The sequence below is a fragment of the Bicyclus anynana genome, chromosome 7, assembly GCF_947172395.1.
Source record: "Bicyclus anynana chromosome 7, ilBicAnyn1.1, whole genome shotgun sequence".
In the NCBI taxonomy this organism is placed as follows: Eukaryota; Metazoa; Arthropoda; class Insecta; order Lepidoptera; family Nymphalidae; genus Bicyclus; species Bicyclus anynana.
The window spans coordinates 8264471-8289377 of NC_069089.1; the positions used below are offsets into that span (position 1 = coordinate 8264471).

At 35.3% G+C, this 24907-nt stretch overlaps 2 protein-coding genes across 2 annotated transcripts; both read left to right on the forward strand.

Annotated features, from left to right (window-relative positions):
• The first annotated feature begins 1909 nt into the window (after positions 1-1909).
• Positions 1910-6288, forward strand: LOC112045890 (glutamate receptor ionotropic, delta-2). Its single transcript, XM_024082309.2, has 9 exons — positions 1910-2688; positions 2836-2960; positions 3049-3142; positions 3223-3382; positions 3906-4133; positions 4406-4514; positions 4803-4987; positions 5321-5425; positions 6109-6288. Exons 1-9 carry the CDS (start codon positions 1988-1990, stop codon positions 6208-6210), a joined length of 1809 nt encoding a protein of 602 aa, XP_023938077.2. The 5' UTR covers positions 1910-1987; the 3' UTR covers positions 6211-6288.
• Positions 6289-7976: 1688 nt separating this feature from the next.
• LOC112045970 (carboxypeptidase E) lies at positions 7977-24841 on the forward strand. Its single transcript, XM_024082437.2, has 8 exons — positions 7977-8387; positions 9160-9356; positions 9787-9942; positions 10394-10560; positions 12823-12974; positions 14708-14968; positions 18753-18895; positions 21599-24841. The coding sequence occupies exons 1-8, from the start codon at positions 8168-8170 to the stop codon at positions 21740-21742; spliced, it is 1440 nt and encodes a 479-aa protein (XP_023938205.2). The 5' UTR covers positions 7977-8167; the 3' UTR covers positions 21743-24841.
• Positions 24842-24907: the final 66 nt, after the last annotated feature.

Below are 24907 nucleotides of genomic sequence, written 5' to 3' on the forward strand. Positions count from 1 at the left end.
TTTTTCAAAGTCAGTATGACATTAGTACGTTTGTGGTTGCGGCTTCATTGAGTGATGCCAATAATAAAAATTATAGCAATTAAGGCATAGCATACTTTGGAAAAACCATACCATAACCATAAAAAATACTGATGATTTAGGTGGCTTTTATTTTTTGAAATTGACTGAGAAAGCGAAAAAAGCTGCTGACCAAGTGGAAAACATAAAGTTAACTTAATTATTATTAACCAAATATTATTTCAAATACAATCGTAAAAAAATGTTAAGATGAAAAAAGCATCTTAACAATTGCGATTACGTTTGATAAGAAACATGCCTGATAGAAAGGAGTGATCTCTGAGTTTATGGAAATGGGATGCGCTTGTCTAGAAAGTGGCTACTCACTCTTGCCTCGAATTTGTTTAGTAAGTAGGTACCTATAGTATTTTAGTTAGCAGGAAACAACGTAAACAGTAGGGCATTCCACACTTTAGCAGTTCGCGAAACGTTGAAGAGAAACGAAACAAATTCATACAAAGGAACTTACTAGACCTAAATGTAAAAAATAATAATAATACCTATAGGTGAGAAAAAGAAACAAAAGTTGTTCATACGGAAAAGGAAGTTTTAAATGCCATTGAACCATCGTCATCTTGACATCAAGGACATGATGTGGCGACTGCAGTGAGAGGTACTGAAGAGGAGTTTTAAAGGTCTTTCCTAGAAACAGCCATTACAGGTAATAATAATCATCGTCAGCGTAAAATTGTAATGATTATAATCTATCTCGCGAGATTGCAAACTTTCGATAGATTGTGTAACGCAGCACACTTACTGCTTACAATTTAACGTGTAATTATTCGGTAGATTGTCAGTTTTTTTTATTTGTACGTTCACAAATAAAAAAAATACCTAACCTAATCATTGGTTTCACCACTGGAACTTAAGTGGCAGTGGCACTGCCCATCACCGCCACTCAAGTTCCGGTTCTTAGGAGTATGTATGGAGTTCACAATCAATCGATAGTTCACAATCTCGCGAGATAGATTATAATCTAACGGTATTTACAATTTTACGGTGACTTATACATATGAATATAGACCTGTAAGTACACAAATAATTATACTTACCTAACTGTTTTATGTCTACTCGATTAATAGGCAAAGTAGCTATCAGAAGGACGACACGACTACAATTAGGCATCATAAATTTTCTTTGAAGAGTGTAATGACAGTAAACATTGATGGAAAATGGGTATCATTTTTAATAAATGGCATATCAAATATGTAATGATCTCGGAATTAATGTCTTTGTAATGCTTGTTCCAACCAAAAGTGTATGGGTTCTTCAGCATTTTATGTTGTAAGAGACATCACTATTAATCCTCTTAAAATAAAACTGGCAGACGCCCCCGACTTCACCCACGTGGAACCCTTTTATAAAAACGGATTACTCCAGCATGCATTGTTTTATTTTATCTCAAGGGGTTGAGGGGATTTCCGATAATTATAGCGATTATGGTCATATTTCAAGTATCAAACAATTTTCACTAAATCTTTACAAATTACTTAATTCTTCCTCACATAAAAATCTGTTCAGTAGTTTATTGCAAACAGACAGACAGACGCGGCGGAGGGCTTTCTTTAGAATAAAACATAGTTAATTACTTACGACCACAATGTTGCATCTCCAAAGCCTTTAAAATCCCCATTAATGACCAAGTAATTACTTAGTCATAATTATTACTGTTGTGCATGATTATTATAATTTTCATCACTAACAGATCCACAACTTAACAACTTTCCAGCTCTATGCATTAATTATATACATATATATTGTTAATTTCAATACTTGAAGATTAATTAATAACTTAGTTTAACACATAATTTCAGAGAGAACCCCAAAAGCATGAACAGAAAGTAATAAAAAGGCCTGATATTGAAATTTCCTTTAAGATTTTCAGGTAGCTTCAGAAGTCAAGACCAACGTAGATATTAATTTGTTCAGAATGATTTTACTTCCTGAAGCTTTATTACCTATTGAAATATTGTTGCAAATGATAATAAAAAAGTCTCTCGCGTCCTCCTATTGCATAACGATGGTTTCAGAAGTGTTATTGAAAGTTCATGTGCCTAATAGTTTGATGTACATTGATGGAAATAATACTGAAAGCCTTGTTGAGCTTATGCTGAACGCATCGGAGGCAGGTTGTTCCGATTACATCATACAAATAAAAGAACCAAAAGATTTTATTGTTGCTTTTGATAAGGTTGTGCATATGGGAAACATTAGAAGGAGCGATAGAAGAGTAATTATACTACCACCGAAATACATTAGTGATGAAAACGTGTTCTCCCATGATTTGCTTGAAATTTTGTCTCTACGAGAAACATCTTATATTACAAATGTGCTGCTGGTAGTACCTACGAAAAAAACACTTAAATGTGAATCTTATGAATTAATCACACACAAATTTGTTGGGATCGATAACAATAAGGAACCTATGCTTTTAGACAGATGGGATTCATGCACAAACTCATTCGAAAACAACGTTAATTTATTTCCTCATGATTTGTCTAATTTACAAGGCAAAACAGTTAAAGTGGCTGGGTTTACCTACAAACCGTATGTTCTCCTAGATCTTGACACAAAACTTATGCCGCTTGGTCGTGATGGAATGGAAATGAGAATCGTTGATGAATTTTGCAGGTAATTATAAATAATGCAAATTATTTACTCACATCTTTTAAACACCAGTCTTCCTCCATCATCCCAGAAGAAACCTTAAAAAATCAAAGAATCTATAAAACTATTATGTTAAAGTTTTTATGTTAAGCTTAATACAATTTTGTTCAGATGGATTAACTGTACCGTTGAAATGGTGAGAGATGATGAACACGAATGGGGCGAAATTTATGATAACTCAACAGGTGTCGGTGTTATAGGGAATGTTTTCGAAGACAGAGCCGATCTTGGTATAAGTATGAACGAGTATATAAACCAATACAATTTTATTTCCGTAAATGGGTTCATTATCATTTTAAGATAAACGAACAATTTCTTTTCTAGCTGCACTTTATTCGTGGTTCGAAGAATATGTTGTTATGGATTTTTCAGCCCCAATAATAAGAACTGCTATAACATGCATAGCACCATCACCGAGGTCAGTTTGTTTTGTATTTGTAGTGTAGTGTGGAATATAAAGAAAATACACATTACAAATATTCACGTTTTTTGTTTTAGTTTGTTGGCCAGCTGGGAAATGCCATTACTGCCTTTTAGCGTGTATATGTGGGCTGGAATAATATTTACATTCTTGTATGCTTCTGTGGCTCTTACGATAGCTAAAGGATTCTCAACAGATGAAGTTTTCCTCACAACATTTGGAATTATGTTAACTCAGGTATAAATGAATATTTAAGGAATGTATACAAAAATAAACTGATAAAAGTGACCTTTTAAGTTCAATATTACAGTTAGTGCGTGCATAAAGTAGAGATGATAACATTTACTAGGTAAAAATAATTATAGACTACCTTCAGTAAACTACGCCTGACCCGACATCAGGGTAAATTGATGACGAGAAACAAATAATGCGAAATCGATTAAACAAACTGCGAGAATGATTGAATACCCCGTGCATAGACTACTATAGAAACAAAATAACAATAGCTTTATTTATCATTATTTAAATTTTAATTTACAGTAATGATCCAAATTATTATCAGACAATTATAAAACCGAACTCTTTTGCGTTATCTAAAATATCTACACAATTTGTCTACAAAATACACTTGCTATATCATTGCGCACCTATTGTTTGCGCATATAATGAGCTTACATTACAGTTTGTTTTATGTAGAATGGTGCGGGTGACAGTTTTTGATCCATCCCTTAAATAACTCCATTTATACATTTCATTGTAGTCGCGGCCTGACGCCAGTTTTAGATCCTGGCGCATTCGTAGTGTTATCGGATGGATGATGATGACTGGCTTGGTCATTGATAACGCCTACGGAGGTGGGCTAGCTTCGACCTTCACAGTGCCGAAGTATGAAAAATCTATCGACACGATAGAGGATATCGTCAACAGACAGTTGGAGTGGGGAGCCACTCACGATGCTTGGATATTCTCGTTGATGCTTTCGCAGGAGGTGAACGATTACCAATTATAATTATTTCTAATTAATTACAAGCTACAATAGATAAGGGGTCGAATTCAGATTTATGTTTTAGCACTGACTTCTCACATACTTTGAGGAAAGGGTTACTGGTGATGTATTGTGTTTTACAAGGCTAATAATATTATTTTTATTTTTAATAAAAAAAAAACCTTAAAAGAATCTTAAATCATTACCATCATAGCAATGATTTCGAATTACATTGTACGTGTATGTTTATTTAAATCCGTTTTGTTACGTTATAGCCTTTGATCAAGCAATTACTCAGTTTATTTCGCACGTATCCATCAGAGGAGTTAATGCAGAAAAGTTTTCGAAAAAGTATGGCTTTTAGCATCGAGAAATTACCCGCAGGTAAATTGAGTACTTTAATTATTAACTCTTGTAAAAGTCAAATAAGTAAAAAAAAATTATAGATAATGCAAGAGTAAATCATATTTTAAATTTAAGTTTTTACTTAAAATATGAAGGAATTAATAGTATAATAATAAAATATTATTATAATTATTTTAAATTGTTTTCATAGACGAATAATAAAAATGGACCGAATACAGCTCCCTGTGGCACTCCTAAACAAAATAAATAATGACAATTTGTGTACATGATGTGAGTTAAGTTAACACACAATTCGTTACTTTTTAGGGTACTTTGCAATTGGAGAATATATTACGAAGGAAGCCTCTTTGGACTACACAATAATGATAGATAAATTTTATTATGAACAATGTATCGTTATGTTGCGCAAAAGTTCACCTTACACTGACAAATTGAATGTACTCATTGGGCGCTTGCATGAATCTGGACTAATGCTTGCATGGGAGACTCAGGCTCGTATCACATATACTAATTATTCGTAACTACTCTCATCAAAGGTTTTTAAGTGTAAATAGTACATTTGAAGCATAAATTGCAAAAATTAGTAAAATGTTGGTAATCCAACATCTCTTTTTTTTCCCTGGTTAAGCGTGCACCCAAATATATTAAGCGAGCATTTTTGTGCCTTATGTGAGAAATCTTCACCGTTCATTTTGGGCCCCCCAAATAATTTTGTTATAGGGCCCCTCCAAGGCACTCTACGTCACTAGATCGAATGCGGATACGTTATTTATGCCTCAAGTTATGCTACCATTTTCTTATTTTTAAATATTGTGATTTCCCAGGTTGCTTTACGTTACTTGGACTACAAAGTACAGTTGGAAGTAAAACTATCACGTTCAAAGAGAGATGTCGAAAATATTGAAGCGTTAGGTTTAAGACATGTAATGGTAAGTGGTGGTTACGGCGTAAAATCGTAATAAGCAGACTGACAAACAAAAAGTACTATGCTTTCCTATTTTCCTACTTAGTCCAAATTGGTAATAAACAACTGAGTAATATTATAATCTCAATAATTTAATTATTATGTGTGTAACACCTACTTTTGGGACAAAATATGTCAACGTATGAGCCTGATGCCGTAAGGTTACAGTTTTAAAGAACTTTCAAAAATACCACATCGCATGTCTGGCAGCGAATTAGTTTAATAATTCAAAGAAGTATTTTTTTCTGATCGTGTAAGTGCCGTAGGTCTTTAATGGGACCACAGATGCGTCAGGGGGGCTTGGGCGAGCGCAGAAGCATCCCGATGGGGCCAGAAGGCAGGAACGACTCTACGGTATACGCGCGTCTCGTCTGAGACTCGGACCTAGAGGGCCGTTCTGGAAGGGCGTTTTGGTTTGACTCTGTATCAGTCCGCCTCCGAGGTGTAACGTCAGATATAGCGCCTCGCGGACCTTGTCTTTGCCGGCAAAGATGCATTATATACTTTTCAATATAATTTTTACTTTTTTTTTTATTAAAATTATATGCTTTTCAACTTTTTCAAATAAGCATACTTACATACTCGTAGGTATTTACCTACCTATTATTTTTTTTAAATAATATCTGAACTTTAAAATCTGTATTTCAGGGAATATTCTTCATATATGGAGCAGGTGCCGTAATTTCGTGTCTAGTTTTTATTATGGAAATTTTGATCCACAGGAAAAGTAGAAAAATATCTATAAATTAGTCATCAAAACCAACCTTGACATACCTACCTACATACATTTTCATTACTTATTAGTTTATAGTGGTTCATAATTGTTAAATGAGATATTATACCTATAATAAATAATCTAATAAAATATAGTTTTATTCATATTTTTTTACTTTTACATTAATTTCTTTTAATTAGTACATTAAGGATGCTGCCATTCTCATAGCGCGCGGTTATATATTACTTTTTTTATTACCATTTCTCTTCCATTGGGAAATTTTTATATTTTTAACCCGAGTGGTCCTGCGACTTTGCTTTGTACATCCAAGGCCGTGGGTTCGATTCCCTCAGCTAGAAAACATTTTTGGGGTGAGTATGGGTGTTGTACAGTGTCTGGTACGTTTACTTTAGGGCTACATAAAATTTAAAATTTTAATGGCAAACAAAATTACACTTTTCATAATTATATTTACAGCTGAATATTTATGGATTGATGTTATATTGTCGCTCTACTTACCTTGGTCCTTGCGATGTCTTATTTGAAGTTAATACACGTTTCAACTTTACATAATATGAATCTACTAATATAATTCAAAACTAAGTAAAAGTCTCTCTGGTTACTTAGTTTTAGAAGATATGTATTAGTGTAGTGCAAAAACATATAAATAACAATGCAAATACCTACAGTTCCAAGAACTCTTAACCTTCCATGTGGTTTTGTAAATTAACTTTTATCTTTACATTTGTTTAGAAGCAGAAACGTACTCTTACGTTTCGACTCTTAACTTAAATGTATCATAATTATTAAAACAAAAAGATTTGCGACGAATTATTAACCTCCTCCTTTTTTGAAGTAGGTTAATAAGTTCGGTACTAATTATTTAAAAATACGCGGGCTTTTATCACTCAGAGCAAAGTTACTTTTATTTATAATTTGCGGCTCTGGGTTCTAATTATTTATAGCCTAGAATAATTTCCACAGAATAGTGCATGTAGCGTAAAATTATGCCTTAGGCCTAGTTCGGACTCTTTGACACCTTATGTATCTAAGTTCGGACTACTTAAATAGTCAATTTGAGTGCGAACGATTTTTGGGCGGTAAATCCAAAAACCGTTTGTACTCGGCTAAAATACTAAAGTAGTCCGAACTAGGCATTAGATACTCGATGAATACTTCACCGAATAACACGCTGATCAATCCGTGCAGAAAAAGGACAACGGACTCGTTTTAGTCAAAGGTTTACATAGTCGTAATATTCGTCTCCAGTGTTGCCAACTCAGTAGAATTTCTATAAGATTTGGTCGTTTGTGGACTTACCTTTTAGCCTCAGACCAATTACAAAAGGACTCCCTAGATGTTACCCTTCTCTCAAAGATCCAAAATCTAAAAATTAAGTAACGTCTCATTTGTTAGTATTTCTAATTTAATTAACAAAATAATAAAAACAATACCTTTATATAAAGAATCTATTATTCAGATAATTCAGTCACCGATTAGGTTATTCACCGATTTTAGAAATAGTGTCTTATCATAATCTGTGCTTATTGCAGTGGAAAACAATCAATATGTTGTGATTTGATTTTTAATAATTTATATCTGAAATAAAATAAAATCAAAGCATGTATTTAATTTATTAGGGAAATAAGTATTATTATTAATATAACCATAAACGGCTAGTCATTAATAATATTCACATGAAATATTAAATTGGACGCATCTTTCTTGGGTATTTTGACATGATTGTGTGCCAACATTAAAAAAGAAATTCTATTTGACATTGACATTTCAAATCAAATTCGATTTTCGAATTGTGTTGAATTGACGTCAGGGCCAGTGTCGCGGGAAAATCGATCGATACTTTGTTTGTGCTGGCTGAACTCCGCGAAGACTGAAGTGTTTGCGACGTATTTCAGAAAGTGCGGATTAATTTTGTTACATTTCTAATGAATTAAATTATATTTATTCAATTCACTGATATAATTTACAACAATGGTATCGTACAAACCGTTTTATTTTGCTTTCCTCGTTGTGGCATCTGCGGAGTTTGTCTGGAAACATCACAACAATGAAGAACTACCCTTGGTTTTAGAAGAAGTTCACGAAAAATGCCCCAATATTACGAGGGTATACGCTCTAACGGAGCCCTCAGTTAGAAATGTTCCTCTGTATGTTATTGAGTTTTCCGATAATCCTGGATTCCACCAGCCATGTAAGTATTTAAAATATTATTACTGTTATTTAATAAATGTAAGTTTTAATACCTTCAATTCAATTTTTGTAACACGTTACTTAATTATGTATATTTTTCAAACAAATCATTAAATGTAAACTAGCTATCCGTCTACGACTTGTCGACGCGTGCGGTTTTATAGTAATTTTCATTTTATGATTTTAATTCATTCAATATCACCATCTCTACTAAAGTAATATTTCTAAAGAGGTAAAGTGTGGTATTTATTGTAGGGGGTAATCTCTGGTTCTACTGAAACAATCCATAAAATTATTTTACCTCTAGAGAGCCACGTTATTTATGAGTATTAGGCTATAATATTTTATCCCTGTATTCTCACGGGGACCTCTGTCATGTAAATCCACCGCACATACCACTGCGCCACGGAGGCTAGTATTTTTATAAGTCTGTGTCATTCTGCGGTATCAGCTACATGTAAGGTTTCATCAAAATCCGCTTAAAAGTTTTCTTGTGAAAGAGTAATAAACATCCAATCCTACAAGCACAAACTTTCACACTTACAATCTTCTTCTTCATTCCTGGGCCTTTATCGCACTTGGCCCTTGTACGTCAGTCCATTAGGTGCTGGTCCCCACTGGAGTCACTCCAGCCAATGGAACTAGCTCCAGAAGCTTAGCAGGCTGTCCCAGGTCATCAAACGCTTCATGGAGTGTTGCTGGGGAGCCAATGGCACATATATAATATCATAACATAATATCAGTAGGATTAATAATGTTTTTTTTTCCCAAAGACAAACCAGAAGTAAAGTATGTAGGTAATATACATGGAAATGAGGTACTCGGTAGAGAGCTACTGCTAGGCCTGGCCCACTATCTCTGTGACCAGTACAATGAGCACAACCGCCACATAAGAGCATTGGTTCACAATACTCGCATACATTTGCTGCCGTCAATGAATCCTGATGGATGGCAATTATCTACAGAGACAGTAAGTACTTTCTCATCCCTTAATAAATTTAGAATGAAAATACAATTATATTAACTTAGTATTTCCTCTCACCAAAGGTTGTCTGGAAGAGATCTTTTTAGCAATAAGGCTGCCTTTGCATGTTATTTGTAGTTTTAAGATTCTTTTTTATGCATTACTAGCGGACCCGCTCAAGCTTCGCTTTGACTTATTAATTTATTTATTTGTACTTCTTCCCTATCCTTACCTTACACTACCCCTACCCCTACCCTACCTCTACTCTACCCCTACCCTACCCTAATTTTTTTAATTAAAAAATTGGTTCTAATTAACACTGGCATTTTATATTTTAATCTAAATAACGTTATTCATGTGAACCATATTTTTATACCAGAATAGTTGTAACTTTATTTGTAAGTAAATTTTTTTAGTAATTTATATTACCTTTTAGGGAAGCCAAGACTATCTCATTGGGCGTAACAATAACCATTCTGTGGATTTGAACAGAAATTTCCCCGACTTGGATGCTATTACTTTTGAGTTCGAACGTCAGGGCATAAGTCATAACAACCATTTGCTAAAAGATTTGTCACGTCTTGCTGCTCCTGTAAGTGTTTAATTTACAGTTACATTTACAGTACATTTTGAATATACGATTCAAGAAAATTTTGGCTTTATATTAATGAAGTTGAAACTAAGCTTGCCTTTTGGTACACATATTATGTATAAGAGAATTCAGAAAAACCTTCTAATTTTTTTGTATATTTTAGTATGAGTACAATATGGTGTCTGTGTAATAATAATAATAATAATAAAGTCTTTATTTTTTCATACAAATTAGTAATACAATTTTTTTTATTTTTTTTATATTACGTTTGCATGAATCCCATTGTATTGGGTATAGGCCAGGTGTCTGTGTATTGTATCAATATTTTTAGATAATTTTATATTTACTTTCAATTTAAAAAAAATTTAAATTTCGGTTTAACATATAATAATTATTGAATTAAATTTCGGTACAAAAAATATAGAAATAAAAAAAAATGTATGTACTATAGTTGGAGCCTGAAACTCGAGCTGTGATGCGATGGATTATGTCCGTGCCATTTGTATTGAGTGCTGCGATGCATGGTGGTGACTTGGTGGCTAACTACCCCTACGATGAGAGCAGGAGCGGGGCTCCAGTCTCTGAATATTCTGCAAGTCCAGATGATGACACATTCAGGTAACATGTTTGAATATTTTAAAATTTAAACTATCGTGAATGTTATTCATATTAACTGATTATGAGACACAGCAAAATCAGTTTATATCGTATCACATTGCAAAAATCAGCTGATGACTAAAGACGTACGGGTTCCAAACTAGTTGGGCATACTCGGACGTTGTATCACGTGAATTTTAGCCGTGTTTCATAATCTATTAATTCTAAATGTTTGAATTTATTTTTCTTTGTTGTCTACGTAATATACAATTATTAATGGACTAGGTTTTATCGATAGCCAGACATCTCATTTAAGCAAAGCTGAAACATTTGTCAGGCTTTATAAAATGAGGGTGGGTTGAAAAATATGTTCTATATTTTTCAACTTGAAAAAATGAGCCTACGTTTCTTTAAATACATCAGCATGGCTATTCTGTAACAATATTTTTATAACTCGCAAGTGCGAGTTTCGAATTCACTGCTATCTTTCTCATTCTATAGTATCGTGTTAAACAGAGAGAGATAGAGGTGAATTCGAAACTCGCACTTGCGAGGTATAAAGATATCGTTACAGAATAGCCTAGCTGGTCAGATTAAAAAAAAAATATGAACATCGCATCGTTTGGAAGCTCGGGCTTAGGTCAGATTCTCTTCACGCTAGTTCAACTACCAAATTACTCGTATATGTATCTGTCTGTATTCCAGTCGCCCAGGAAACTGTGTCCTATTTAAATCTGCGTAGTCATTTACAATCAGATGTGATAGTGCTCAAGTGCGCGTACTTATGAGTATGGTATAAACGTGTTATGCAATAAAAAGCTACATCCGTGTGCCTTGTATAGTACGCCTCGTCTACGTCGTATTCAGGGTTTTCAATATTTTTTAAAGGGAAATAGTAGATGTTTTTTTTTTAAATTTTACTATATATTAAAATATAGTAGGGTTAATGCGGGATACAGACCTTCAGTTTTAGCTGTACAGTTTTATCTAAACGAAAATCAAAATCATTAGAAAAAACTGTAGAGTTAAAATTTTAGAATTCTTACTTTTGCTTACACGCGAATGATTTAACTAAGCAGTTCGACTTTACAGTTAAAACTGCACAGTTAGTGACTACTGAGTGACGCTTGATCGAGTTAGTTCAATAGATTGTTGACTCGCTAAAAACACTGAATCCGTTTACCGAGTTAGCGAAAGAATTTACCAAAAAGCTGGCGATTGTTTAATTCAATTATAGATTAGTGTCATGACGTCAACCTGTAATTGAATTAACAGCGTATTATAGTACGTCCGCTGCTTTCGTCTGAAATCGATTTTTTCGGATAACTGGCGTCTAATCTCCCAACCACTTTAGCATACAAGTTGTAAGAGATGTAATTAAAATAAAATAAAAATAGCCTTTGACTGACTGATACTGACTGCTTAATATTATACTTAATACTACTTAATTTATAATAAACCAAAGCAGTCTGGTTGTTCTTCGACATAGGCCTCCTCCAGACTTTGCCATTCTGCTCGGTCTCTAGCCTTTCCTTACCATCCTTTCGGCAGGTGTCCTCCTCCCATCTTTCGTCCTTGCCTCATTTTCGCATTTCTGGTATCATTGTTTGACCTCTTTGGACCATTTCTCTTTTGAGGATTTGACCATGCTCCTCTCCATCTCATGTTGGCATACCTTCAGTTGTCAGGTACATTATAATAATATTCAGCTTCAGCTTCTTTTTTTTTTTGGATGAGATTTGGAGTCTGATAATACAGATTACATTTTAAATTATAATTACTTGGTGACAAACGAATAAAATTGTTTTTCGTTCGTTTGTAAGGCCTTTCAAGGTGACATAAAAAGCACATATTTAAGTCTTTATTGTAACTATATAAGTATATACGTACAATGACTTTGTGCTTCTTACTCAATAGCGATAATGAGAAATAATGAGAACTGTATTTATACCTATTTCACTGTGAAATTACTGCCGTCGATATTTATTGTTTATTAATTGTATCATAAAATTACTTTTCCAAAGAACTAATGTTGCCAATTTTGGTGAAGTAAGTAATAGGCTGTAAAAATGTATGTTGGAGAACATATCAACGGTGAAAAAATTTTCTGAACCAGTGATAGTCGGGGAATTTGTTGGTGGTGACAGTCCTGTAACCACCATCAAATTCCCAGTCGCGTAAAGTCGTCAGTCCCACTGATTATTAACTTCTACGTTACGTGACGCAACACAAGGCATTGGTACAGTTAATAGATACATCATATTTGCGTCTCCATTGTCGTAGGGAGTTAGCCATGGCGTACGCGAGCGCGCACGCAGACATGGCGTCGGGCAGCCGCACGGGCTGTCGCGTGAGCAACGACGACACCACCGCGTACAACTTCGGCAAGCAGGGCGGCGTCACCAATGGCGCAGCGTGGTACAGCTTGAAGGGAGGTATGTATCTACATCGGGATGTACTACGGTCTGGTACATACCGCGAGTAAGCCATGGCGTTCGCGAGCAAGCCATGGCGTTCGCGAGCGCGCACGCAGACATGGCGTCGAGCAGCGTACAATTTCGACAAGCAGGGCGGCGTCACCAACGGTGCAGCGTGGTACAGTTTTAAGGGTGGTATGTATCTACGTCGGATAGTACTATGAACTTGAGTTTAGGGACATATCACGAGTAAGCCATGGCGTACGCGAGCGCGCACGCTTACATACATAGAATCTATATGTAAGCACACTCGGCATTACCGCCTTAAATGCTTTGACGATATTTATTTAACTATCGTATGTTGTGGTTTATCATCAATCTTTTTGATCTTTTGATGAGATTACTTACTTGATCGTCAGTGGTTCACATTACAGTAAGAAAATGATGTCACTGTACCGTAGTAGGTATGTATGTATGTATATCCTATTGTTCATCGCATCTTTTTTTGTGAATTAAGACGTTCGCACATTGCCATTTAAATGCAATGATTTTTCTAGCGGCTTACAAGATCAAAATAATAACAACATAGTGTATATATGTAGGTAGGTATCAGGGCGACAAAAACCCAACTAGTTCAAATACTAGAATTGATAGTATTTCGTAATACCTAATCTCAATGTTTAGTAAGAGGGGTAACTATACAATCTGAGACTCGTGACAAATTAAATCGTTAGGCCCCAGAAAAAATGCCACATTGTACCTATTTGTTTTAATGTTAGATAACTTTTCATCCCCGTCGGGCATTTTACCTATCCAGCTACTAGAAACAAAAGAAGTGGTTATATGTAATAACCACTTCTTTTGTTTCTTCAAAATTTGTCGAGTACCTACTAAATAAGTTGGACCATAACTATTAGAAGCATCATGTTAAAATACAACGTGAAGTTGAAGAAATACGTCAGACAATGCAAATGCTTCTGTAATCACCCGTAATAGTTACTCGAGCTAAATGAGATAATTTGTGGCCGTTTATAAAAACAGGAAACGCACTGTATTACTGCTTGAAGTCGAGTAGTACGCGTGACATTTTTATGCGGTTAGCCATGAGATGTGAGCGGGTTTCGTAATGCTAGTTATTTACTAGTATTGTTAATGTTTCCAAGTTTCGATTGTTCGTTTGGCAAAGATTTAAAGGCACTGCTCAAAAATTCCATTCAATCAAAGACACATTTAGCTTTCGAGTATCTAAGCAACAATTAAGAACTGTGACTTGTCAGGGCATTGCTGTTTCCCATATTTCTGAGACTTTAACTGTGATATGTGATGCATAACCTGCATCTGCTTTTATAGGTATACCGATTTACCGATAACATTCGAAAATATACCAGTCAATAGTGGTGGGAAGTTCTTTGTTCTACATAAAAATCAAATTTCTTATTAAGGGACGATTTAATCACCAGCTCCTGCATTCTGTAAAGTAACTGTGACATCGTTTGTTTCCATGACAACATCGTTGTTAGTGACATTTTAATTTTGGCATCTTATAAACATTAGTTCAAATTCGAATTAGATGTGTTAAAGGCGAAAGGTTCGTCGACGAGTGTCAAATACCAGAATCGCACCCCTGATAAGTGTCGGATAGTCTAATCGTAAGTTTTGTCACTTTATGCCAAATAGCATAAACAACATCCGTAAATAAGCTATCAGATACTTATCAAAAGGTGGGATCGAACCTAAGTTTTCCATTTTAGGTATGCAAGACTTCAACTACTTGGCGACCAACGCATTCGAAATCACCCTCGAACTCGGATGCCAGAAATACCCATTTGAAAGGGATCTGGAAAAAGAATGGGTCCGGAACAAGGATGCCATGTTGGCGTTTATATGGAAAGCGCACACCGGTGTCAAGGGGATCGTCAGCGATGATTCAGGATTCATCCAGAACGCCATAATATCTGTCGTGAACATTACTGGATCCGTGCCGCGACCCATCCGACACGACATCACTACTGGTAAGACTACAATTTTATATTATATCTTTTTTTATTTTTATATTAAATACTACGTCAGCTACACACGGTCAAGTATGCTGTCAACTCTGCATCGAAATATCGTTATGGGTATGACGTAGTTTCTAGTTATCTTTAACTACATTTTTTGTAAAAATTTAAATTGTCCGAAGATTAGCACTTGATTTTAAGTATTTTTCTTTTAAATCGGCTCTTACATAGTCAATTTTTTACTAAAAATGTTTATGCTTTTGACTAACAATAATTTTTTATATTAATTCTTTGGTCTTCGACAATAATCCTTCAAAATCTGGAAAATGGAGTCTGCTTTATAATCCATCCTTGCCGATTTGTTTATAACCGACACATAGAAAACTGTTTAATTATATTATACTAAAGGTTGTTTATACTCTTATCAGATAACGAGTTATAAATGCTCGCATCCGCAGTTGCCCATATCGTTGGGTGTATCGATCTACTTGCATCCTATGTGCATCCTGTCATTGATGTTAAATGAGTGATATCATACCGATCAATACCCATAAATATATATCCGTATCTATAGTCAGTCCTTACAGTATAATAGCATAATAGCAATAAATTTTATAACTACCGTTTGTAGCCAGAAAAAAACAATGCATTCTCATTTGCAGTACCAAATTTCAACTTGGTTGGTCTAATCTCAGACCAAATACATTTGTACTTGTATCGCACCCAAATTCATCAACAAATTCGTCTGAAATTTTTTGAGGGGACAAGCTAAACTCACACATATTTAACACCAGTAAATATATTTTGTATCGTTACGCACTACTATTGATTCGCAATACGCTCACGAGTGATTTTTACACTCACTTAGGCCTAGTTCGGACAACTTTAGTATTCTAGTCGAGTACGAACAATTTTTGGATTTACCGCCCAAAAATTGTTCGTAATTGTAGTACGGCCTCTTAGACTATCCACAGAATATTCGATTACTTAATCGATGTTTTGCTGTTCCGGCTGAAGAATCGTTTCTTTTTAGATATTGTTTTTATTACAAAGAAATACTTATAAATGAAACGTAACTTTATCTTTTAGTAAAATGGACCGTAACCGTATATTATGCCATTTAATTACACAAACCGGCATTTTTAGGGAGCTCTGTACACGACGAAAACGATTACAGCAATGAAACATCGATCTAAAGAAACGGTTTTTATAAACGCGTTAGATCGTTGATTCTTGATCTTTGACAGAGGGGTAACGTCTAGCGAGGCTGATTCCCAATCCCTGTAATTATAATTTGTCTGAGGGTCAGTAGATTCGGGGTAAATTGATTGTTACCGACGGACAGACGGACTGACAGACGCGAGGAATCTTATAGGATTTCCGTTTTTGTACGTACCTATGTTCGGAACCTTAAAAAACCCTTAAGCAGCTAGATAAAGTAAACTATAGTAGATAATTTTTTGTGAGTTTCCAAACTTCCCAAGTTTTTTCATCACGGATGCGGAAGACGCCGGTAACAGGTGGCCAGTTTACCTTCCCCGCTGTTTCATTGCCCTCCTCCTTAAATGCCAACTAAAGGTTAAAAATTGCTTATACAATAGACTCGATAGGAGTTGATTAAGATATTATATAAAGTATACTGATCAGACAGACTACGTACTCAAACTAATTATTAATGTATTTTAGTCTTGAATATGTTATATTATATATACTTTTTTTATGAATGATACAGAAATGTATACGTCCGTTTAGCTTTTGTTTAGATTAAGGGCCTCTGTAAGGAAACGCGTGTCTCAACTCCGTGTTGAAATTTTTTATTGAAATTGAAAACTACTTAGAAGAATAAACTCCCAGTATTTCATAGCACAAAGTTTAAGGACGAAAGTCTTTGCCTAGTGCGTTCTACCTGCCATAACTTACGGTGCCGAATCTTAGATACTGACAGCGAGGCTATAGTTTGACAACTTCGTTCGTAACACTCCCGATGCGTGAGCGGGCCGGGGGGCGTGTAGCGATGAATGAAAAACCCACGACTGGCGCACCTTACTTCCACACGATTTCACACCCGCAGTCTTTCCCCTCGTTGCCAGCAAACTCCAAGTCGCTCAGGGCGCTTTGGAGTGAGGTTTCTTTTCTTTCTTTCTTTTCTTTTAGCTATGCTTGGAATCTCTTTGAGCGATAAAATCCGAAACGAAGTGATTCGCTAAAGAACGAAAGTAACCGACATAACTCTCAGTACATTGAAGTGCCAGGCTGGTCATGTCTGTCGGACGACCGATGGTCGTTTGAGTCGTAAGGTTTTTGAGTGGAGACCGCGTCTCGGTAAGCGGAGTGTGAAGCGTCCCCCCACTAGCTGGAGCGATGACCTCCGGAAAGTGGCTGGCATCGATTGGACGCAAAAAGCCTAAAATAGAGCGGGCTGGCGATACTGAAAAGAGGCTTACCTAAAATGTCTGGACCACCGAGGTAGTTAGTTATATTGACTAAAGTGTTGATTAAATATCGACAATTAATCCAATCCAATCCAAGATACAGTTTTTAACTAGATCGGATATTTGGGGCACCCATTAATTCCGACCTTATTTTATATTGTATTTATTTACCAAAGAAAAATCTTTCTTCTTTCTTTGATTAACTCTTATGCTCTGCAGGATTTTCGTCTTTATAGTAATTTAAGTTTTTTTCATTACAATATTTAAGCTTTGTGTTCTGTAGTTAATGATAATCTGGTCATATTAAATGAAATTATATTGTGGTAGAGAATGTGGGCGGAATGTCAACAAGTCTCATTGTCTCACGCACGGAATAAATGGTCGTTTGCATTCGGTTTGTTCAATTAGGAGTGAAGTAACAGTCTTTGTATGTTTGGCGCATTCTTGCTCGTTTGATTGCTTTCCAAGATTCCAAGATTTTATGTCACGGTAACGTTCATATTAATGTCTAAAGTCATACCTACTCAGCTTTTTTTGTTTCCATAATTGTATTTATTAAGTTACGTATTTCCTCATTGCGATAATGTTGTGGTTGGCAATTGGCACACCCGTTTATTTGCAAATAATTCATGAATATGTATACCTAATCCACTAAAGATGTGATTATTGACTAGCTGGACTTCGTCCATATGAAGAAACATTTTAAAGAACAGCCTTTATGCAGTGTTTGCATAAGTAGTTGAAGAGTCTATTTCTCAAGTCTACTTTCCGGTGCGGTGCTTTCCTTTGCAGATAATGTCTGTTACCATTTAAAAAAAAAAACCCCTCTCCTATAATTATTAACACTAGGGTCAGTAGGTACACTGTGCACTTTAGGAAATTAAATATCACGTGTCAACGGTGAAGGAAAACATCGTAAGGAAACCTGCATACCTGAGAATTTTCTCAATTCTCTACGTGTGTGAAATCTGCCAATCCGCATTTGGCCAGCGTGGTGGTAGTTAGCCAATCCCCTCTCATTCTGTGAGGAGACTCGTGGTCAACAGTGAGCCTAATATGGGTTGTTAATGATGATGATAATATCTAGATAGGCCTGGACCTGGGACGTTGGGGTCCCAAATTCCTGGAACCCCGCCACTAGAAAGCGCAGTGTTGGTCGACCCCCACCAGGTGGACTGACGATATCAAGCGAGTCGCAGGGATTCGCTGGATGCATGTGGCTCAGTATCGTGATGTTTGGAAGTCCCTACAAAAGGTCTATGTCCTGTCTACACAAAAGGCTGATATGATGATGATGATGCCTGGGCCTATCTAGATATTATGTTTTAGTATAATTTCGCAAGGTAAATGTGATATGTCTCCAGGAGCGTACGGCGACTATTACCGCCTGCTGACCCCGGGCCACTACGAGGTGACGGCGAGCAAGCCCGGGTACTTCTCAGTGTCGCACGTTGTCACCGTGCCGCGACACCAGACCTCCGCCAAAATACTCAACTTCAAACTAGAGGTGAGAATAACCTATAGTAAGTCCAATGTGAATTCGTCCCGTTTGGCGTCGACATTAGGTCCGATTAGCAGGAGCGCCCTGACTTTCACAAGGAGATCAGCAAAAGCCTCAGGGAGGCAACAGGCGACCCTGAGGCAGGCAGCTTTCTCGCGCAAATAATTTCAATCGTAATTCAACGCGGGAATGCTACCTGCGTGATGAGCATGGGCACCCCTACCAAGGGCGGCAAATTTTCAAGTATTAGTTTTAATTTATTTTAATTTTATAGATTTAGTTAAATTATTTCAATGTATTTTAAATATTTTATTAGTAAAGTTGTAACTTTTGTGTTTTAATAAATCTTATTTTTAGTACGCTCGTTATGAACTGTCTATTCGGACTATAAATGTCAATAGACATAAGGATGTGCAGCGTACCGGGATCGTTATCGATAAACGTCTGCCTGTGGCGCTAACATGAGACCAACTAGATAATCTCGTGAAGAGAAATAGACAAAATTCTACTAATGCCGGTGCAGCCGAAAATACAGCTGTCTCTTTCATTGCGTTGGAAAGAAAGATATGTGACTGGAACATCTTCGCCGCCATTGGACGCTATTTTGTCTATTTATCCCGGTGCTGCACATCCTTATTATCACTTGGTCGCACTTGTCTAATTATTAATTACGCTAATGAAGGGACTACGGTATACTTATGAAGGAACACTCATGAAGAATTTAAGTATAAAAGTAGTAGTAAGAAAAAATATCCGAAAAATGTAATTATTTAAGGAAAAGAACAGATATTGTTTACAGCAGAATGGATATATTAGGGTACCTAAAAGGTGCATAAAACCCTGTTATTCTACTGGATAACACACGGATTTTCCCGTCAGTAAGGTTATCTGATCTGGTAGAAGGTTATGTAAATACTTGATATGAACATTATGTTATCGTACTTACATAGGTAGGCACATTAAATTTACCAGACATAAAAAAATACATTTCTCAATCTGTTTTTTTTCCTCTAAATCATAGTAGGCACCTAATTGTTATTATAACAGGGATAAATAAATAAATATTGCGGACAAATCGCTACCAATGCAATTTTGTTTTATAAAAGTTAGTTAGTTTTCTTAAACACCAGGAAACTAGCTGAAATGAAAAAAAATAATAAAAAAAAATTCAACCGACTTCCAATACAAAAACCCACTAAACTAAAAAGCGAAAAATAACATCGTATGTGCTACCTTATGATCTGTTTAAAGGCGGTATGTATATATCGTGTATGAAAGTAGCGAAATGTCACTTGATATTAACCGACGACTTTATACCCGAGCGCGTTCGTTCATGCCTCTGACGTCATTAAGTGGGAAGCAATACTGACGTCAATCGGGCTCGGGATTGCTTTGGGTCTGGCGTGGGCGATATTTGCTAGCTGAGCAATATTGACTTTCTTGTTGACTTTTAATTTGCGTCAAATCGTTCCAGATTACTTGACAAGTTGAGAATAACGAAAGCTTTGGTTACTTATTTATACTTATACTTTTTTTTTTTTACAAGTTAGCCCTTGACTACAATCTCACCTGATAGTAAGTGATGATGCAGTCTAAGATGGAAGCGGGCTAATTTGTTAGGAGGAGGATGAAAATCCACACCCCTTTTCGGTTTCTACACGACATCGTACCGGAGGCCTATATCGCTTGGCGGTACGTCTTTGTCGGTAGGGTGGTAACTAGCCACGGCCGAAGCCTCCCACCAGCCAAAACTTGGATTTTATACTTTTACAATCTTTCTTCTTTATAATATTAGTATGTTTTTATGTTATTTCTCGTACCTACCAGAGCGGTTAAAATTACCTATCATATTTTTTTTACATTTTCCAAACGTCCAAATCGCCGTCGTCCATTTTGACGTTACAATGTTATTTTACTAAACGTCAAATACATTTTATTGTTAACTAATATTTTTGTCAAACTCTCCGTTTGGTAAAGGATTTGTCAACGTGACGCCACAAAACAGTTGAAATATAGACTATCATAGTCGACAGCGTTGTGGCTCGTATTGTCAAGTAAATATTTAAAAAATAAAAATTTCATGTAATCACCTCTCAAAAAAATCATGATAAATTTTTCAAGACCAATTAAAATAGTGTCAATTAACCTATTAAAAATGTTGTAAAACATTGTAGCAAACTGTTTTTGGTAAAGTTATATTTTCTTTTACAATCATCATCATTATCAGCCGATAGACGTCCTCTGCTGGACATAGGTCTCTTGCACGGACTTCCAAAAAAAAAACGGTCTCGAACCGACAGCATCCAGCGGCTGCAACCCGCTTGATATCTTTGGTCCATCTAGTGGGGGGTCGACCAATACTACGTTTTCTGGTGCGAGGTTCCAGCACCTTGGGACCCCAACGTCCATCGACTCTTCAAACTATGTGGCCTGCCCATTGCCACTTCAGCTTCGCGACTCGATGAACTATGTCAGTGACTTTGGTTCGTCTGCGGATCTCCTCATTTCTGATTCGATCATGCAGAGAAACTCCAAGCATAGCTCGCTCCATCGCTGAGTGACTCTGAGTCTTCCAGTAAGGCCCATAGTAAGCGATCCTTGCGACCAATGTTTTCTTTATAGAAGTAGAATTGTCAAGTTTCTTCTATAAGTAAATTGGCGGGTAGTTAGGGATGGGCATTCCCTTATATGATTTTTTTTTAATTTCAGCCTACGACAAGCTGGTTCGACGACTACACCACGTTCGGTCTGTATCCACACGGACTGCGTGACGGTCAGCCGCGCATCTACAAGCGCTCCATCTACCAGCAAATCACCGACTCCATCCTGAACAACAGGGGACCCAAGCACTAAATTGCATTGTTAAGCCCGGTATGCACTACACTGAGGGCCTAGTGGCAGTTTGATACTGTGACGATCGCGTTCACGTAAACGCGAATTTCTAAAAGTTGAAATAGCGCCATCTAGTAGCACAACTGTTTCAATTCCATATAAAGTCGCGTTTACGTTTACGCGATAATAACTATGAAAACATTGAAAACTCCCACTAGGCACACTGTTCGGACTATTATTTAAACAAAAGATGACGTTTGGTCAAATTCTAATTTAAATTCATTCATTTCAAGCTTAGTTAACAATGGATCCGGCACACGCACGGTGAATTTATGGAATGCTAAGACTTTTCAAAAGTTATTGTAAGAATGTCTCTTACAATAACTTTTGAAAAGTCAAGTTTATCTGTTTGTTGTGAATAAGGAAGACAGTGCATTCTCTCTTTTTTATAATTTTCATAAGTTTAAACTGTGTTACTTCTCCAGATTTATAGACAAGAAACTTTCATCTAATTTATTAACAGTATTTGTCTTGATTGTTATTCCATTTTACATCACACATATTTTATAAAATAAAAATTTGGAATTTGTTAAAAATATCTAATAATCACTAAATATGTGTGTAAGTTTTTTTAACAACTTATCTCAAATGGTGAAGGGAGGGGGCCTTCGTACATTTTTCTAATTATTGTCACCATAATATATTTTTACGTCTTAGTTTTTTTTATTGTTATTAAATGCTTGACTTTTCCCTGATATTTTGTTTATTTTCATCTGTGTCGTGTAGACGGGGCTTAATTATAAACGTTTTATAACTGACGACTTTGCGACGATTTGTATGTATTATAACATATTCATAAACTTGGTGTTAGTTCAATGTGTGTTAAAATTATATAAAATTTATTTATTTGTGTAAATACAGTTTGGGATTAAGTTTATACATAAATAAATGTACCTACTTGAATGGTGAAATTATTTTTTAATCTATTAGTGAAACAATTAACATTTTGATTGGCCTGACAATTGAAAATTTATAAAATTATAATCTATAATATGAAATTTATAAACCAATATAATATTTTAACTTGTAGAACTATAGTGTAGTTTATTAGTAGTTCTGTAGATTATGGGTATATATGCCCAAAGTTATCTTAGTGTGTGTTATTGTGAACTTATTGACACGTTTACTCTGAAAGTAAGTATGCTGTAAAATCGCCTAATTTTATGCTACATGTGAAAGCTACCTTACCTATAATTTTCATTTTGTTTCAGTGTCACTGTAGGTATTTTCCCGTACATTATATTTCCTATTCTTTATGCTCATTATAATTAATAAAAAATGTCCTTTTTTATTAATAAATAATTTTCAAAGTGCCATAAATAAAAATTTGAATTGCGTCATTACTTAGATGAGATTGCAGTCAAACACTTTTAGTTAACGAAACAATATATAAAATTTTGTTCCTAATAGCGAAAATTTCCCACTAGCTTGAATTTTATTAAAATAATTTTCATAATATAATCGAAATACGTATGTATTAATCATATTAATTATGTATTTAGTGAATTTTTATATATGCGAAAATGTATTTTAAGTTGGCATCATGTATTGACATTAGTAATTTAATTGTATAGTTCCATGTTATAGTTACCATTAGCGTTTCTTGAGAGTTGTTAGTTTATAATATAAGTACAGATAAATAGTGTCACAAGCTTTTCTAGTCTGAACTCTGATCTGAATCTTAGGCTCCATTCACATTGGTGCAGAGGCGAAGCGTCGCAAGATATTTTAACAAGTAGTATATTGAATTCTCTCTTGATTTACTATCGTACTTTAAACAATGGCGAACTTCCAAACAATCTATTGTTAGTATTTAAAGTTTGTAGATGAAAAATTTGTAAAAAATAGAGAATTAATTTCCAAGATTTGATATTATAGGAAGTTTTGAATTAAATATATTTCTAGTACTATTTACTAACTTTGTCATTTATCATACTGCGTGACAGAAGCTAATTCCATAGGTTTATTCCGTGATTGGTTCGACACTGCGCCAATGTGAATGAAGCCTTATATATGTATGTGTATAAAAGGTTATAAATAAAAATGTATTGTAGTAAACAAGCAAATACCTAAAACTATTTTTGCATGCACAACATAATATAAAGATACACAAAACTATATAATATATGCTATGCTAAAACAGTAATTGTAACTATATATTTTAAATGAATATATTTCTGTGATTTTAAAATTAAATCCACTTAATTGATTTTCAAAAAACGATTAAAAAAAATTGGTGTATAATCTACGATTTATTGAATTTGATTTCTGTAAAAGCTTGACAAATCATTCGGAGTAAAAGAACGTAACGCCGGACTTACATTTGTTTGACGTGTCGTGTCGCATCAGAACAGAATCGGGATCATATATTTTGTATGCGGCACATCAGAAGCCATCATGACATGTCACAACACATGTGTGTAAACGGTGCCATACAAAATATATGATACCGATTCTGTTCTGATGGGTCACGACACGACACGTCAGACAAATATAAATTTGGCATTAGGCTTTTTAGTAGTCGTGGAATTTGTCAAGTTTTTGCTGAAAGTAGTACTTCTGCCATATTTTTATATGCTAGCTTTGCAGTATGAAATATGGCAGCCGGTGAATTTACAGGCATATGAGGCTTAACACCTATGGTTGGATGTTTTCTCATATTCTTTGAATGTTTTTAAAAATTTAAACTGTCGTGAGTGTTATTCATATATTATGAAACACGGCTAAAACTCACCTGATGTAACCTCGGAGTATGCCCGACTAGTTTCGAACCCATACGGGAGCCTTAGTCATGAGCTGGTTCTTGCAACACGGCACGATCCAAACTCGAAACTCTTCGAATGCTCTAGGCGATGGTATTTTACTTAAAATCAAGTGGCTCATTTGTTTATTTCATTTACCAATATTTCATGTTTAATGTACAATTTTTATGAAATACCTTCAACTATTGTGTAAGAACGGTATGTGTAAATAATAAGTTATAACGTTTTTTCTGCTTGTAATGAATTTAATGTACAAATACAACATTAATAAAGTACCTATCATAATTATGCAAATTGATTTCTAGTTTAATTTTGTCCACCCTGTTTGATATGAGTCGGTATGTTAGAATAGAATGAAAAGCAC

Coding starts and splice junctions, on each gene's coding strand:
- LOC112045890 (XM_024082309.2), top strand. CDS start 1,988: ATGATTTTACTTCCTGAAGCTTTATTACCTATTGAAATATTGTTGCAA. Junction 2,689..2,835: donor ATCGTTGATGAATTTTGCAG/GTAATTATAAAT, acceptor AATTTTGTTCAG/ATGGATTAACTGTACCGTTG. Junction 2,961..3,048: donor CAGAGCCGATCTTGGTATAA/GTATGAACGAGT, acceptor TTTCTTTTCTAG/CTGCACTTTATTCGTGGTTC.
- LOC112045970 (XM_024082437.2), top strand. CDS start 8,168: ATGGTATCGTACAAACCGTTTTATTTTGCTTTCCTCGTTGTGGCATCT. Junction 9,943..10,393: donor TGTCACGTCTTGCTGCTCCT/GTAAGTGTTTAA, acceptor TATGTACTATAG/TTGGAGCCTGAAACTCGAGC. Junction 12,975..14,707: donor GTGGTACAGCTTGAAGGGAG/GTATGTATCTAC, acceptor TTTCCATTTTAG/GTATGCAAGACTTCAACTAC.